The sequence below is a fragment of the Myotis davidii genome, unplaced genomic scaffold (assembly GCF_000327345.1).
Source record: "Myotis davidii unplaced genomic scaffold, ASM32734v1 scaffold274, whole genome shotgun sequence".
Lineage (NCBI taxonomy): Eukaryota > Metazoa > Chordata > Mammalia > Chiroptera > Vespertilionidae > Myotis > Myotis davidii.
In genome coordinates, this window is record NW_006285613.1 from 1,505,494 (window position 1) to 1,523,399 (window position 17,906).

Consider the following 17,906-nt stretch of genomic DNA (forward strand, 5'->3'; position numbering starts at 1 on the left):
TGGAAGTTAAATGCTAAGCAACAAATGAAGTAGCAGGTTGGTATGCAGAATTTGTAAGAACTCTTATTATCTATAAGAAAAAGATAAAACCACCAGTAGGAAATTATGCAAATCATATTAAAAGACACCCCTTTGAAAAGGAAATTAAAAGGTCTAATAATAAAAATGAGAAGATGCTCAATCTTACTACAGGTCAGAGACATGAAAATGAAAACAATAAGCGACTCACCAGATTAACTGTTGGTGAAATTGTAGGGATAATGGTACATTTATGTGATATTAATGGGAGTGCAAAGTAGTATAGACATTTTGGGAGGCAATTAATAGAAACTCACTAACCTAAAATTAACCCTGTTAACCAGCAGTTCCATGTCGTAATAAAAGAAACTCTCATATAGGTTCAGAAGGGGACGTTTTTATTTTCAAGGTTGTATTGTCTGTAAAGAGTGGAAAATTGGGAACAACCTATATGTGCATCAATAATGTAATTGAAGAGTGTTCATATAATGGAGCAATGAGTGGGAATGAATTTTAACTGTTTATCATCTTGGATACATCTTAAAATTATATTATTGAGTGAAAAAATAATTTGCTGAATAACACCTACAGGTTGATGCTACCTCTGGAAAAATAAAATGATACCTTGTATTTCGTTAACATGAAAAGAAATTTGGTATTTATTTATTTATTTAAAATGTTTATATCTTTAATGACCACATATCATTTTTGCCTCCTGTACCCCCCATAATGGGGATCAAGCCTGCAATCCAGACATGTGCCCTGATGGGGAATCAAAGAGTGACCTCCTGATTCATAGGTTGACGCCCAACCTTTGAACGAGTCCAGTTAACCTTATAATCCTCACAAATAGCCACGTTGGCCGGGTACAAAAAATTGGTCTATTTTTAGACTTACATTGAAGTTTCAGGGTGTTTCCAAATATTCCACCCCCATTCTCCAACCACTGCCCCCCCACCCCCCCATTGTTAACATCTTCTATAGCCCAGTGCAGTGATCAGAACAGGATATTAACATTAGTACAATAGTATTATCCAAACGAAACACTTCATTTGATCTTCACCATTTTTTTTCCACTCACGTCCTTTCTTGTTGTTCCAAGATTTCAGTCAGGATCCTACATTGTATGCAATTGTTATTTCACCCTGGACACCTAGTCTACAACTCTTCCTCAGTCTTGCTTTGTCTTTTATGGCTTTGACATCCCCAGTGAGTGTTGCTCAGTTATTTTGCTGAATGCCCCTCGGTTTGGCCTGTTGATTTCTTCTCACGTTTGGACTGAGGTCTCTCCTCCCTGACCAGAGCACAGCAGGGTGGTGCTTGCATCCTTCTCAGCGCATCGTACATGATGTTCACAGATTTCATTGCTGGTCAGATTAACCTCATCACTGGTCAGGGTGGTCTCAGGAATCTTCCACTGCAACAGTACTGTTGTTCCTCGTGGACTTAACAAGTATTTTAGGGAAGACAGTTGGATCTACACAAATCTCTTTTCTCTCATGCCTTTGCCCACTGATTCTATAAAAGGCAAATTTAGCTCTACTTATAATGTTCTGATATTTTTAAAATGTAGGACTTATATTACTGGGGTTAATAAAACATAAAGCATATATATGTTTACTGGCAGTGAATATGCCCCAAATGTTAATAGAATAAAGATAAGTAATATTTTCCTCTGTGAATTTTTAGTTTTCAGACCTCACACTATAAAAATAAGTTATGTATCTGTAGACAACGCTAAACATTTAGGAGTAAAGAAGTGCCTTTTTATTTCTCTTTTTAAAAACTACATTGTAGTGCATTTTAAAATATATTTTCTATTACAGAAAAGAAGTTTTTTTAAACCTTCCCACAAGTGGATAGTCTGTCAGAAGCTCACTCTAACATTACAGGGGGCTAAAGCAGGTGGGAAGGACTCTATATGTGCATAGGGCTGGGCCTTAGTTTGGTGGCACCTGAAGTGTTTATAGTTTTAAAGATCTTTCTAAAGAAAAAGCATACAAATTATGAACCCAGAATTAGCAGGGCCCTTCCTAAAATCTTGAAAGGACTCTGAAACTTAAGCTTCCCTATCTTCCAGGTATGCATGTGTCTGAAGGGAGCCAAGGCAGGGTCTGTGCTGATTGGAGAGAGGCATGCAAGCTATTTTTTGAAGGCCTTGGATAACACCTTCTGATCTGATTCTTTTTACTCTTCTGACATCAGGCAAAGAGAGCATAAGATTGAGCCATGCTGTCATAGTAAGAATAAAAGTAATAACAATAGGAGTCACTGTGTCTAGGCACTGTTGTGTTTTGCTTATATTAGTCCACGTAATTCACACAGAAATCCCAAAACACAGATACTGTTTTTTAATCCTCATTTTACTCACGAGGAAACTGAGGCACCAAGATAGTGTGTGGGCAATAGCTACCATACCCATAATGCTTGGGAGGGGCAGAACCAGGATTTGAACTTGTTCAGTCTGTTTCCAAAGCAACCCACTGCCTTCTCTCGGAGGGACTATCCAAAGGCAGGATTTTCGGGGCCACGTTGTCTGGAAGTCTGGGCCTCGGTGTGTTTCCCAAACAGTTATTTTCATTTAAGTAAGATGACAGCATGAATTCTAAACGTCGTATACTTTATGCTTAGGTACAAAGTGTGAAGCTGGAGAAAGGACCACATTTAGATTCAACACAAATGAATAGGAATAGAAATTTAGTGAGGAAGGTGTTTGGAAGGAGTATGTAGATACTATTGCGTATCACTTACTGAGGGTTACAGTATCCTGTCAGTATGTTTGGCTGCATGAATGAGTTCTATTTTCATTGAAAGAAAGAAAGTAGATACTATGCTGATGTGACCTGAAGCGGGCCCAGAGGGAGGAACAGGGCCAGCCTTGCCTGGGGGCCAAAATGAGTCTGGGAGGCAGTGTCTGAGGGGGAACTCTAGCTGCTAAGGCCCAAACCTCCGAATGTGAAACTAAAGTGAGGGCGAGCATCATGCAGATGGGGCTATTCTCAATCTTGTTTTCCTGCACTGAAATTCCCGAGGGACGAATCCTAGTAATACACTTGCCTCTGAGTATCAGTAACTCACTAATTGGTTATTCCAAAATGGGGAGAAGAAGGAAGTCAAATCAGATTCGCCTTGATGAGGTGGAGGGAATATGTATACTTTGAAAATACATGCCAGCTGCTTCCAATTTCTCTACTGAAATAAAGGTCCAAGTAAATGTCTGGGGCTATGGATTTAGTCACGTATTTCAAATAACTGCCCTCTTTACTTCTCCCCTTTGTAATCTTTTATCCTCCCAGGCATGTTAATATGACACTGAAGTAGTAAACCACTTAAAATAAAACAAAAACAATCATATGAGTCAGTTTCTGCATATATTGCCTAAGGAACCTCTTAACTTTGCCAGCCAATAAGCTATGGGGTAGTGGGTGTCATCGCATATCACAGTGAACTTTAGTGCTGCTGTTCCTGTGTGCAAGCACAGAAGTTTTCACAGAATTTTGTTGGAACTGCACAAAGAAAGATGGAGCTGAGGGTTTCAGAAGCCTTTCTTTCTCCTTTCTGATGCGCAGTATAGACATGCACGTGGGTTAGAACAGGTTCAGTGGTGGCCCTGTGCACATTCTGACAGCCATCAAACAAATTCTAGTTCTTTCACAACAAAACATATTTTGATGTGATTCTCTCAGTGATTTTAAAGTGCCAGATTACTTCTTAGGTTCACCAAATATTATATATAGGTAGGTATTCTCTTTCTAATCCTATCTAATAATGAACAAACATGGTAATGGACCATACCTTCCCTACGCCTCCCATTGGCTAATCAGCGCGATATGCAAATTAACCGCCAACAAAGATGGCAGCTAATTTGCATACTGCAGGTAGGGCGGGTCAGCGCCATCTTGCCTGCCCCGCCACCATCCGGGCCTGCTATTTGCAACTCGGGGTGGCGGGCGTCCTGTGTGCGACCCGACCCAGGGCGGCTGGGCAGGGCAGCGTGGCTCCTCTGTCACCCCAGCTTCCTCATCATAGCTCCCTCGCCCCCCCACGGGCCTGCTATTTGCAACTCGGGGTGGCGGGCGTCCTGTGTGCGACCCGACCCAGGGCGGCTGGGCAGGGCAGCGTGGCTCCTCTGTCACCCCAGCTTCCTCATCATAGCTCCCTTGGGGGTCTAAGCCTTTAGCTGGACATCCCCTGAGGGCTCCCTGGCTGCCAGAAGGATGTCTGACTGCAAGTGTAGGCCTGATCTCCCGGGGAGTGGGCCTAAGTTGACAGGTGGACATCCCCCCAGGGATCCTGGACTGCAAATGGGCGCAGGCTGGACTGAGAGACCCCCCTGAGTGCACAAATTTTTGTGCACCGGGCCTCTAGTCAAAATATAATAGCAAGCAGCATTATAAGTGGAACTATGTTTAGAAGCTCTACTCCTTAAAAATCATTGTAAATATGAATTGCATTTTCTCTTTTTAAAACAATTATAAAAATTTTTATGGTAAAAAAATTTTTGCTCAAGGATTTAATATAAGTTATGTGTAATAGTGTTATAGATAAATACATAAAAAGATATAAAGAAGCAAACACTTTCTTGGTAAAATTATAGTATTAAAAAGTCACTAAATATTAATGTTGTTATTGAAGTTTTATTACCACAGAACAAGACCTGTGTGATGGGGGAGATGTGCCTGTCTAAGCTCTAGCTCTACCTTTTAACATTATCAGTTTTTCTTTATTTTTTAAAAGTCAGGTTTTATTCTTAGAGATTTTGGCCAAGGCTAGTGTTTAGCTTTGATTTCCATGTCAAGAACTAGGCTAATGTTAATTCACCACAAGTTCCTGTGGTGGCTAATTAGATTGTTACTATATCCAGTGGTATCTATCTGGTTAAGCTGTTGATGTATCATTTAGATTTTTTTTTTTGTTAATAAATCTGACTTCAGGATCATTGATGGGGCAGTGATTTTGGTGATGAGGTTTTCTATCATGTCCTCTTTTTAAAAAACTATATTTTTATTGATTTCAGAGAGGAAGGGAGAGGGAGAGAGATAGAAACATCAATGATGAGAGAGAATCATTGGTTGCCTCCTGCATGCCACCTACTGAGGATGGAGCCCACAATCCCGGGCATGTGCCCTTGACCGGAATCGAACCCGGGACCCTTCGCTTGCAGGCTGACACCCTATCCACTGAGCCCAACCGGCTAGTGCTCCTTCTCGTCCTCTTGGTTTGACGGTAGTGCTCCAAGGTTTGTTGTAGGCAGGGATACGTCTCCTTGAGAAGATGTAACCTCGGAGCCTGCTGACGAGGGGCTAAGTTGTGATACATGATACACATTCTGATTTCTGCAGCTGCACTCAGTGCCGATCCCCATCATTTCCCTTAGGTCTCTACCCCCCTAGAGCCAAGCTGGTGATTCAGAGGCATCTCTCATCCCTGACGGATAATGAGCAAGCGGACATCTTTGAACGAGTCCAGGTAACCTTGCTTATAATCCACACAAATAAGATATAAGGAATGAGTACTGGATCCTGTTTTTCTAAGTTCTTTTTCTTATTTCTGTATCTGAAGTTAAAGATTGTACCATTGGGTAGTAACTAGAATGCTATTGGTACTTGTGCTTCTAAGAGCAGCGAAATGCTAAGCTTTATTTAAGTTTGTCTGCCAGACAGATAGAACCAAGTGGGAATAAAATTAACCGAGAGAAGCTGTGTTGCCATAGTGTGTTCTTGGTTTGTCTCTTCAACAGAAAATGAAGCCAGTCAGCGACCAGGAGGAAAATGAACTTGTGATTTTGCACCTGAGGCAGCTGTGTGAAGCCAAGCAGAAGACACACATTCACATCGGGGAAGGGCCGTCGGTGAGGAGAGGGTTCTTTCCTGACCTTGTTTTGTCTCTATATGCAGTCAGATGACCACAGAACATGGAAAAGGAGTTTCCTTCCTTTGTGTTCTACCTTTAGGGCTCAAGTCCTATCAGATTTATTTCTCAGCATTTTAGGAGTTTCTTAGGAAATTCAAACGGACATTGGCACATTGAGATAAAATAATAATGGTTTTTAAATGTAAAAACATTTGTGAGTTTTTTTTGTGGTATAAAATCATTAAAAACATTTCATGATTTAGGGTGAACATGAATTTTCAGTTACATTAATCCATTATTTTATTTTAAATTGATGGGAACATGTTGGAGAGGAAGAAACTTTCCTCCCCCCTTCTAGGCTTTTTTTTTCTGCTCAAATAATCAAATAGACATGAGGCAGATGAATAAGATAAAATGACCCAATTTAATTACACACTTGTGTACGAGAACCCCACATATTTGAGAGTCAGAGATCCCATATAAGAGAGAGGTTGAGTTTCAGAGACAGAAAGGGAAATGAGGACTGTGACATTCTGAGGTAAGGGTGCCTTGGGCTTCTTAGGGGAGGATAGTCATTGTTGGATGATAAGAAGAGCAGATGTTCAGTAATTAGGAGTTTGCACTGCCCTATAGATAGATCATAAATTCTTTCTTTTTTTAAAAAAAATATTTTTATGGGTTTCAGAAAAGAAGAGAGAGGGAGAGAGAGATAGAAACATCACTGATGAGAGAGAATTATTGATCAGCTGCCTCTTGAATGCCTCCCACTGGGGATCAAGTCTGAGCCCTGGCCGGGAATCCTGGTTCACAGACCTACACGCAACCACTGAGTCACACCAGCCAGGCAGTCATAAGTTATTTCTGGTGATAACTTCTATTTATGGGCAATGCCCCCATTTTAAATTCTTTATGGGAGAGGCAAGTTTCTTGTCAGTCCACACGGTCTTGATTGGTAAATAGCAAACACCCAAAGAATCAGTAATATCATGGAGACAGCTATTCTAGCTGCAAACTAATGAATGCTTTTTGTGTGCACATGGTTTAGAATGTATTTCCAGTTGCATATAAATAAAGCAAGACCACCACCAACAGCATGTAAAGAGCTGATGACATATTTACTTCTTAATAACACTAATTCAGGTTATGTCTTTATTTCACTTTATTCAGAACGAATCACGTATCACTTTTTTCCCCTTTATTGATTAAGGTATTACATATGTGTCCTTATCTCCCCCTCCCCCTCATGTCCTCACCCTCCTGGTGTCTGTGTCCATCCATTGCTTAGGCTTATATGCATGCATACAAGTCCTTTGGTTGATCTCTCTCCCTTACCTCTCCCCTCCCCTCCCTTCCCTTGGAGGTTTGACGGTCTGATCAATGTGATACAAATCACATATCACTTTATTAGTGATTCCAGAGAACCTTCTGTCAGCCAACCTGAGTGATAATGTTGAATAAAACTGTGATGAATAAATGATGTTCCCTCCAGAGAAGGGCTCAAATATGCCAAAAGGGATTGCAAACAGATGGACACACATAATAGAAGTAACAAAGTAGCTTTTTAAAAGGATGTGCAGTGAGCACAAAAGTAGCTATGTCTTTGCTCTGGAGCTTGAGTAGAGTGTAGGGTAGAGGGAAGAATTAAAGAATTCAAGAAGAAGATTTTTTGTTTGGCGAGGGGAGCTGGAATTTTAAGGGAGATAAAGTTTGCTAATCAGGGAAGTTGAAGAAGTATGTTTTAAGAAAAGGACACTGAGCACAAAGTTGTATAGTAACTTTGTGACCAGGAGTGAATACGTGCTCTGTGCAGGCCCTGGAAGTACATACTGTTTTTTTAGGGGGCACTTGGAGATTGATGGGGAAATAAGGCTGGAAGGACAGGCAATGGTGAGATGATGAAGAGCCTTCAGTGCTATGCCTTGGTCATTGAAGGATTTCAGGTATGAGTGTGAGAAGATCGGATTTGTACTTGAAATAGAAAATTTTATTATCACAGTAACAGTCAATTTGTGGAACAGATTGGTGGGTGTTGACAGCAGTAGGAATAAAGTCACATTCTCAAGTTCGGAGAATTTTACAGCGGAATATGTGAGAAGTGATTCATTTAATTTTTGCACAAACTTTTATAACGTGCATACTATTATTAGGCAATGGTGATGAATAATGACAGCTCTTTTCTGCCATCTAATTATTTAGGAGGAGAAATCAACATGTACTCAAATAAATTAAAATATGGATATAAGGTGTGATTAGTACAATGATATAAGTATTAGCAGGCAGAGATAGCATGGGTACACAAATAGACTGAATAGTTCTGTCGTGAAAATTTTGTTTGGGTGAGAGGCCAAACTAGAACACAGAGGGGAACTGAGTTCAGGGCTATGGGAGGCATGATCATTAGGGTTTAGTGTCTGACTGGATAGATATGTAAAGGAAGGGAGAGGGAGGCTTCAAGGTTTCGAATTTGGGGGGACTGGATAAAACAGAGGTAGAAAACACAGAAGGAAGATGAGAGTGGGGTACAGGATGGAAATGAGAAGAGTTTAAGAAACGTGCTTGAGATTTAATTAGAAAAATAGGTTAATTTAAAAAAATGGAGGCATTTGAGTTGGTAGTGTAAATGTGGAGAAAGTGAGCTTTGGCAGAGATTGAAAGTCAGAGGGGGATGTGCTAAGGAACACCCACATTTCAGGCAATGAGTGGATTAACATTGAGCCAATGAACAAGGCTGAGCGGGAATAATGGAGTATAAAGGGGCTTAAAAAGGTTTATTATGGTAGTGACCAAGGTAGGAAAGAGCTGAAATAAGATCAACAATGGCCAGTGATATAATAGGAAGGTCAAGAGACATAAAGACTAAAATCTTTTTTTTTTTAGAAGGTGTTGAGTTGTTGTTTATTTAGCTATTTGATTTTTTCCATAGCCATTTATCTCCTCTATGCCCTCTTCCATCTCTACCCACCCCCACCCCCTGCAATCACCACACTGTTGTCCGTGTCAGTGAGTTCTTTCTCTCTTCTTTTTTCTTATTTGCTTAATCCTCCCCAACACCCTCCCTCCCCACCACTGAGAGCTGTCTGCCTGCTCTCTCTCTATGAGTCTGTAGACTAAAATCTATTAATGGGTTTGCTTATATCAGTCATTGATGGTGATAGTGATGTTGAGCAGAAGGACAAAAACAGTGGGTGAGTAGTCACTCGTATGTGCATTGTTTTTTGTGTGATGGAGGACACTATAAAGAAAAGATTTTTAACAAATTGTAGTTCCTGCTAATATTTCTTCCCTTTCTGTTTCTCTTTCCCCACCTCCCTCCCTTCCACTCTCTCTAAGAAATCAATGGAAAAAATGCCCCCAGGTGAGGATTAACAACAACAACAACAAAAAAGACAATGGAATTGTAATAGAGGCCAGAGGAATCCAACTTTCCAGAAAATGCATTTTTTAAACATATTTCCTGCACTTTCCTTGGCAATTTAAATACAAATATGCAACTTCAAAAGAAATGGCTATAGTTGATAATCAAAATAACAACAATAAGAACATTTCCAGTGTAATTTTTGTTAAATGCAGATGGAATAAATTAGCAGAAAGAAAAGGCACAAAGGAAAGACTTTATTTTTGTCTTTTTATTACTTACAGTATTAAAAAGTAAATCCCTTTCCTTATAATCTGTCTGTTCACAGTGTGGAACCTAAATTATTACTCCTTAATAGAGCTGCAGAAGAATTCTTGTGCTTTTTAATGGCATCTTTAAAGCCTCAATTAACCTTGAGTACTCCCAACTAAAATTTATCTGTTTTTCTTTCTATAGAATTTTTCAAATAGTACAATCCCGGAAAATGCAGCAAGCAGTGGAAGGTTCAAACTTGATGTTCTGAAAAATAAAGCTAAGAGATCTTTAACTAGCTCCCTGGAGAATATCTTTTCAAGGGTAAGTGTACACTGAGACCCTTTTAATACCTGTGTTCTTTACTAGTAACTTCTTTGCTTCATTCTCAACTGACTGACAGAAAAGTCCTTTTTTAAAAAACAACAAAAACTACCATGATAACTGTAATTTTGTTAACACTCATTTATAATAATCTCTCAGAGTAAATTTCATTCTCAGATATAGATTTATTCTGGTTATTATAATATCTGAATTTCAGTAATAGAGATTTATTAGTGAAGATATATCCTAAATAATAAAAGCCTAGGTGGCATGACGCCCTTGCACGATGTCATCACAAGATGGCTGCCACAACAGGGCCGCCACAAGAGGGCCAGCAGGGGAGGGCAGTTGTGGGTGATCAGGCCTGCAGGGGAGGCAGTTGGGGGTGAACAAGCCAGCAGGGGAGGGCAGTAGGGTGTGACCAGACCTGCAGGGGAGGGCAGTAGCGTGTGACCAGGCCGGCAGGGGAGGGCAGTTGGGGGCCATCAGGCTGGCAGGGAGGGCAGTTGTGGGTGAGATCAGGCCAGCAAGGGAGGGAAGTTGAAGGAGAGCAGGCTTGCAGGGGAGGGGAGTTACGGGTGACTAGGCCTGCAGGGGAGGGAAGTTGTGGGCGATCGGGCCAGTGGGAGAGGGCAGTTGTGGGTGATTGGGCCTGCAGGGGAGCAGTTAAGCATCAATCAGGCCGGCAGGGGAGCAGTTAGGGGGTGATCAAGCTGGCAGGCAGAAGTGGTTAGGGGCAATCAGGCAGGCAGGCAGGGGTGTGGTTAGGAGCCCTGCACGATCGGGCCTAAACTGGCAGTTGGACATCCCCCAAGGGGTTCCAGATTGGAGAGGGTGCAGGCCAGGCAGAGGGACACCCCCCTGTACCAGGCCTCTAGTCCTATATAATAAAAGCCTAATATGCTAAGTGTACTGTTGTAGGGTCGTTTGTTCAACCAATCAAAGAGTAATATGCTAATGATATGCTAAGGCCACTCAACCGCTCGCTATGGCGTGCACTGACCACCAGGGGGTAGACGCTCCGACCGGTAGGTTAGCTTGCTGCTGGGGTCTGGACGATCAGGACTGAGCAAGACGGGCTGGATATGCCCTGGAGCCCTCCGGCAGTCCCTCCCTGGCTGGCAAACCTCCTGGGTCCCTCCCTGGCCCCAATCATGTACCTGTGGGGTCCCTTGGCCTGGCCTGTGTCCTCTCACAATCCAGGACCCCTCAGGGGATTTTGGAGAGCTGGTTTCGGCCCAATCCCACTGAACACAGGAGCTGCCCCCAGGAGATTGGGCCTAAGATGGCAATCAGACATCCCTCTGGCAGCCCGGCAGCCCTCGGGGAATGTCCAGCGGGGAGCAGACCTAAGCTGCAATCGAACATCCTTAGCGCTGCTGAGGAGGCAAGACAGGCTCCCATCACCACCGCTGTACTGGCAGCCATCAGCCTAGCGTGTGGCTGAGCAGAGCTCCTCCATGTGAGAGCGCTCTGACCACCAAGGAGCAGCTCCTGCATTGAGCATCTGCCCCCTGGTGGTCAGTGTGTGTCATAGTAACCAGTCATTCCCAGTCTTTCTGCTGTTAGGGTCAGTTTGCATATTACCCTTTTACTATATAGGATAGAGGCCTGGTGCACGGGTGGGGGCCAGCTGGTTTGCCCTGAAGGGTGTCCGGGATCAGGGTGGGGGTCCCGCTGGGGTGTCTGGCCAGCCTGGGTGAGGGGCTGATGGCTGTTTGCAGCTGGTCACACCCCCTTCAGGGTGGGGGTCCCCACTGGGGTGCCTGGTCAGCCTGGGTGAGGGCCTGAGGGCCGTTTTCAGGCTGGCCAGCGACTGAAGCTCCCAGCCTCTCCTTTTTTTGTTTTTTATTCTGGGATTTATTTACCTTCTATAATTGAAACTTTGTTGCTGTCACTGGAGCTAAGAGCTGGGCTCCTGCTCCCTTCAGCTCTCTGGCCCCGGCCTGCTGAAAGCAGATATCTGGGGTTTGTTTAGCTTCTATAATGTAAACTTTGTTGCTTTTGGAGCTCAGAGCGGGGCCACGGAAGGCAGAGAACCTCGGCTTCCTCCATCACTGGAGCAAGCAAGCCTCGTGCTCACTTCAGCTGCGTGGCTGCCGGCCGCCATCTTGGCTGGGGTAATTTGCATATCTTGCTGATTAGCCAATGGGAGGCATAGCGAAGGTACAGTCAATTACCATGTTTGTCTATTATTAATAGGACTAGAGGCCCAGTGCACAAAAATTTGTGCACTCGGGGGGGGGGGTCCCTCAGCCCGGCCTGTGCCCTCTTCGCAGTCTGGGACCCCTCAGAGGATGTCCACTTGCTGGCTTATACCCGTTCCTCGGGAGATCGTGCCTTAGCTGGCAGTCAGACATCCCTCTGGCAGCCCGGGAGCCCTCGGGGGATGTCCACTTGCCAGCGGGGAGCAGACCTAAGCTGCAGTTGGACATCCTTAGCGCTGCTGAGGAGGCAGGAGAGGCTCCCACAACCACCGCTGTGCTGGCAGCCATCAGCCTGGCTTGTGGCTGAGCAGAACTCCCCCGTGGGAGCTCACTGACCACTGGGGGGATGGGGGGGACAACTCCTGCATTGAGCATCTGCCCCCTGGTGGTCAGTGTATGTCATAGTGACCAGTCATTACCAGTTGTTCTGCTGTTATGGTCAATTTGCATATTACCCTTTTATTATATAGGCTACATATAATATATGTATTGACATGTGTGTGTAAATGTGCACATATGGTCTCTGGCTCTGTCCACTGATAGGAGCTGGGACCCAGTTTTTCTACAAATAATATCAGATAACGAATTAAGTCTTGCTGGGTGACAAATACCCAGATTTGGGTTTCTATATATCATTCTACAAGAGACAACCATGATCCTGGGAGAAATGGCCAGTTTCAGGACTCTAGGGAAAGTACAAGATAAGACCGGAGTATCTTGGTAATCTAGCTAGTAAGGAAATGCTCAAAGAAAGATGCTGCTATGTCATAAAGACATAAAAACCATAAAGGGCTCCCACTGGTGACACTTGAGACAATATGAGCATCAAAATGAATGATAGCAACAGATGAATCTGTTGCATAACATAGGAAACCATGAATCTATTCTGACATGAAAAATAAATGAATACATTGAGAGTTTGAACAGGATTTAATTAAGACTTACTTTTTACAAAGAGGAAAATAGTAAGTTTAAAATGGAGTAATGAAATTGAATATCATCAGCAACGGGACATCTGATACAAAGAATACTTTGGTGGTATTTCTGCTAAAGGGGCAGAACCTGAACCTGATCATGAAGAAATATCAACAAACTCAAGTTATTCTCTACTACAGGCTCAGTGCACGGATTTGTGCACCGGTGGGGCCCCTCGGCCTTGCCTGTGGGGATTGGGCTGAAACCGGCTCTCTGACACCCCCAGATTTGGAGAGGGCGCAGGCCAGGCTGAGAGACCCCACTGGTGCACCATTGGGGCTGGGGAAAGACCACAGGAGGTTGGCCAACTGGGGAGGGACTGCAGGAGGGCTCCAGGGCATGTCTGGCCCCTCTTGCTCAGTCCCAGCAAGCTAACCTACTGGTTGGAGAGTCTGCCCCTGGTGGTCAGTGCACATCATACACATCATAGCGACTGTTCAAATGGTTGAACGAATGGTCAGACACTTAGCATATTAGGCTTTTATTATATAGGATAACCCACAAAATAATCAGTAGCCTGTTATCTTCAAGAATGACAAGGTCAAGAAAGTGCAATAGCATTAGGACATTGTAACTTCCGATATATAGTGCTCTTATTTTTTTATTTTGCTAGAAATCAAAATACTTCCATATTTATTTTTCTTAATGGTTGAGATTCTTCTAAGTCTATCAAAAGCAAGTATACAGCTTCCAGTGCTATTATTTTATCACCAGACACAGATTCTAGAATAAGAGTATCTAAGGAGATTACTCAGAAGTGTGTTCTTGCAACTTTTTCTTAAAACTTTTACTACCTTATTTTCTTCAAAGTGTATTAATTAGCTATGTTCTTTCTCATCCTTCCCTCCCTCCCCTCCTTTCCTTCCTTCCTTCCCTCCCTCCCTCCCCTCCTTCTTTTCCCTCCCTCCCTCTTCTCTTTCCCCTGTCTCCCATGGTGTGTTGGTGAGAATTTTAATAGCAAGTCCATTTAGATAGATGGTCAGGGGATGTGAATTCAAGACCTGGCCCTAACGGATTTTATATTTTAATTTTTGGACAAATTACTTACCTTCTCTAAGCTATAGTTTCCCCATTTAGGAAACAGGCATATTACTATCAGCTTACCTCACATTGCTGTGAGGATGAACTGTCAGTATATTAGGAAAGTATCACATTATAGATATGAAGTGGTCCAAACAGTAGGAGCTCTGAAACGTTGCTATTTACCAAATGACAATAGGATATGTAGAGTTCCTCTCTTAATCCAGCTAGTACTTTGGCCTTCTGCACAATACCTGCACCGCTGTCTCTGAAGTGCCACTTCATAGCTTTGAATGACGGTAATGACACTTTAAGCAAGAGCACAGCCAGTCTATTTTGATCAAGGTGGATACTGTAGCTTTTATGTCACAAATGCCGCCAAGTGTCATAAATTATGTGACCAAACAAGGTCTTGCTTGCACCATGTGCAGCAGAATGGACTTACTGGGAAGGTTGGCAGCTGCCCATGTCGTATCAAAGGTTACAATAGAGGAAGGGTTTTGTGTACTTCTAAAATTTGTCTGTTTTTTTTTTCCTCTTCGAATAAAAAGTAGAAAATTGACACTTCAGTCTTAAAGTTTGACTCATAATTACTGTCATTTTTAAATGTAAAAATATTTTATTTAACTGACTGTAATTGTTTATGAAATAGGATACATTTTTAAATAGCTGAGAAGCTCAGATCCCTGACAATCAAAAAGTGGGTCCAAGGGAAAAGGCTTGACACATGTATTACCAAATCACAATATAGTAAAACTCAAACAGCGGTCTGTTCAGAGGTGAAAAGACAGTCTTGTATTCGGATTGTTTGTTGTTTTTCTCAAGTTGAAGCTTACCAAAAGGGAATATTTATGAATATATTTACTAATATACATATTTCTAAAAAAGGACTATAAATTAAAGTGTGAGTCATTGGAAAACAGTCCTCATTTCATGCTTTCTTCAGAGTAATATCCATTGTCCTTACTTGTTGAAAATGTGTGAATAATTAAAACAGTAAGTAAGTTTTCTATCCCTTTTTTTTTTTTTTAACCTGGGTTGCAGTTTCCAACTCCGGCCTCAGTTGGGGCATGGAGGCCACCAATATATGTGTTATTGATGTTTCACGTTGGTGTTTTTCTCTCTCTCTTTCTCCCCGGCTTCCCCTCATCTCTTTCTTCCTCCATTCCACTCTCTTTAAAAAGCAATGGAAAAAACATACTCGGGTGAGGATTAATAAAAAGCAAAACAAAACAAAAAAAGAATTATCAGGTCCAAAACAAATGTCAATAGTGCCAAAATTTAAAAACTCTGATCTCAGGCATTTGGTCAAGAACATGATAGAAATGTACTGATTGAGTGAAGTGCTTGCTTGAAAAAAAAGTTCTTTAAATTCTTCAGGGAGTATTATAATTGAACCTGATGGACATATTCATCAGCTCTCATGTTCCTCATCCTATTACCTTTTTCTTGGAATATTAAAGGACATTAAAACCCCCAAAATAATAATGATAATAGAAGAAAAGCAACATATTCAATTAAATGAAGAATAAAGAAACCCTTTGTAAGTCTGATGGAAATAATTAGTGCTTAGATGAAAGTTTACAGCACTAAATGTCCATGTTAGAAAGAAGAAAGGTAAAAATTTAATAAACTAAGTTTAAACCTTAAAAAGCTGGAAAAGCCATACAATGAAATATAGATAAAAAGAGATGAAGTACTAATACATGCTACAAGATGGATGGACCCCCAACACTCAGTAAGTTTTTTTTTTTGTACACACATATACATGCACACGCAATACATGGATAAAATACCTCTGTGAGTAAAATGTGTGATTTAAGTTGCTATTATAATAATGCAAATGGTTCAATACCCATCTTACTACTTTTACTATTGTGAGCAAATAACCTGTTTAAGATAACCAGGCAGGTTGGCATGTAAGCAGCAGCTAAAAAATTGCAGAAAGTGACCTGGTCTTTATAATATTTGCCTCTTGGCCACACACAGTTACCCAGTCCTTTATCATTGCAAATATAGTTTATTATTGGAAGTGTGACATGTTATAGTATAGAACTGAAGAAATGAAATAACCTTGATCAGATTCTAGGCATTTGCGTTATTACACGTAACCAATGAAGGCTAGTTAGTTTTGTTTGTAATTCTACTTTTCACAAAGCTCTATCTTCAGGGAGGAGTATTGAGTAAGAGCTCAAGAGCTTCACTTTTAAATTGTGCTTCCTGGGTTCAAATCGATGCTTTGTCCTTTAACTAGCAGTGGAAGCTTTGGCATCATAATCATATCAGAGCTTTAGTCTCTTCATCTGTGAAGTTGAGCTAAAAACTACACCTCCCTCACATAATTTTTGTGAGGAATAAATGAGATAATGCAGTGTAAAATGCTTAATATAGTACATAGCACATAATAAGCTTGCATCTCTTAATTTTATTGCTTATGTAATTGTTAGAGAACCATCAGTAATATAACATCATAAGTAATATACATAGATAAGAATAAATATTGCTTCTATGAAACAAGATAGGATACCATAAATATAAAATAGTCAATTGAGAACAAGAAAGAACTCTTAAAACTTTCTGATAATAGGTATAAAAAGAAAAAGTCAATAAAATTCTAGGAAGCTAGAGTTAAAAAAAATCTTCAAGAAAGTAAAGCAAAATGGCAAAGAGATGGAAAATAGGAGAACAGGGTAAAAAGTCAAAAGATCCAATAGTCAAATGGTAGGAGTTTCAGAAAGGGAAAGTGCATGCAGAAATTTTCAAAGAAATCATTTCAGAAATTTCCCAGAGCTAATGGGCATGTTTCCGGACTTAATGGGCTCAGAATACGTACAATAGAACGACTGAATAAAGCCATGCCAAGGCCCATGGTTGTGAAACTTCAGAACGCCCAAGTAGTCTGAAAATCCAATAGTCAAATGGTAGGAGTTTCAGAAAGAGAAAGTGCATGCAGAAATTTTCAAAGAAATCATTTCAGAAATTTCCCAGAGCTAATGGGCATGTTTCCGGACTTAATGGGCTCAGAATACGTACAATAGAACGACTGAATAAAGCCATGCCAAGGCCCATGGTTGTGAAACTTCAGAACGCCCAAGGGTAAACTTAGAATCAGTTCCAGAGAGAGATAGCAGGCCATACAAAGGCTCCGTCACAATGGCATTAGTGTTCGGTGCCAGAAGGCACTTGAGCAATGCTTGCATTGTGAAGAAACGTTTGTAACCATAATTATATATCCAGCCAAACTGTTAATGAAATAGAAGCGTAGAATAATGACATTTATAGACATGTAAGTTAAAAAAACTATTTCCCAGTCTCCCTTTTTCAGAAAGCACTTGGACTAGGTGCTCGACCAAAATGCAGAAGGAAACCGAGAAAGAGGAAGACCTGGGATCACGGAAACAGAGATTCCAACATAGGGTAGCATTAAAAGATATTTCTAGGTTCATAGTGAAGGAAAATACTGGGCAGATCTGTTTAGCAAGCCTACATTGCAGCCAGTCCAGATTGGGTCAGGAGACAGAGGCCTTCATAATGGGTAACTCAAATGAAAAGAAAAAAATGTAATTGATAGATTTTGGGTTGTTTGACTCTACTGAGATCTGTTGGTGACTTCTGTAATACATCAGTGATCGCTAACTTTTTGAAAAACAGATTGCACAAGTTATAAGTTGTAGTAAGAGTCAAATATATAGCTCAGCTGCAAACACTATTTACAAAGTCATAATAATCTAATCCAGTGGTTCTCAACCTGTGGGTCGCGAACAATGAAAATACATCCTGCATATCAGATATTTACCTTACGATTCATAACAGTAGCAAAATTACAGTTATGAAGTAGCAACAAAAATAATTTTATGGTTGGGGGTCACCACAACATGAGGAACTGTATTAAAGGGTCGCGG

At 41.4% G+C, this 17,906-nt stretch overlaps 1 protein-coding gene across 1 annotated transcript in view; it reads left to right on the plus strand.

The window, feature by feature from the left end:
- Positions 1-17,906, plus strand: part of TBC1D4 (TBC1 domain family member 4) — an 81,270-nt gene that overhangs the window by 21,331 nt on the left and 42,033 nt on the right. Inside the window, 3 exon segments of the mRNA XM_015559228.1 lie at positions 5,396-5,487; positions 5,759-5,869; positions 9,683-9,802. Of these exon segments, the coding sequence (XP_015414714.1) occupies positions 5,396-5,487; positions 5,759-5,869; positions 9,683-9,802 (323 nt within the window).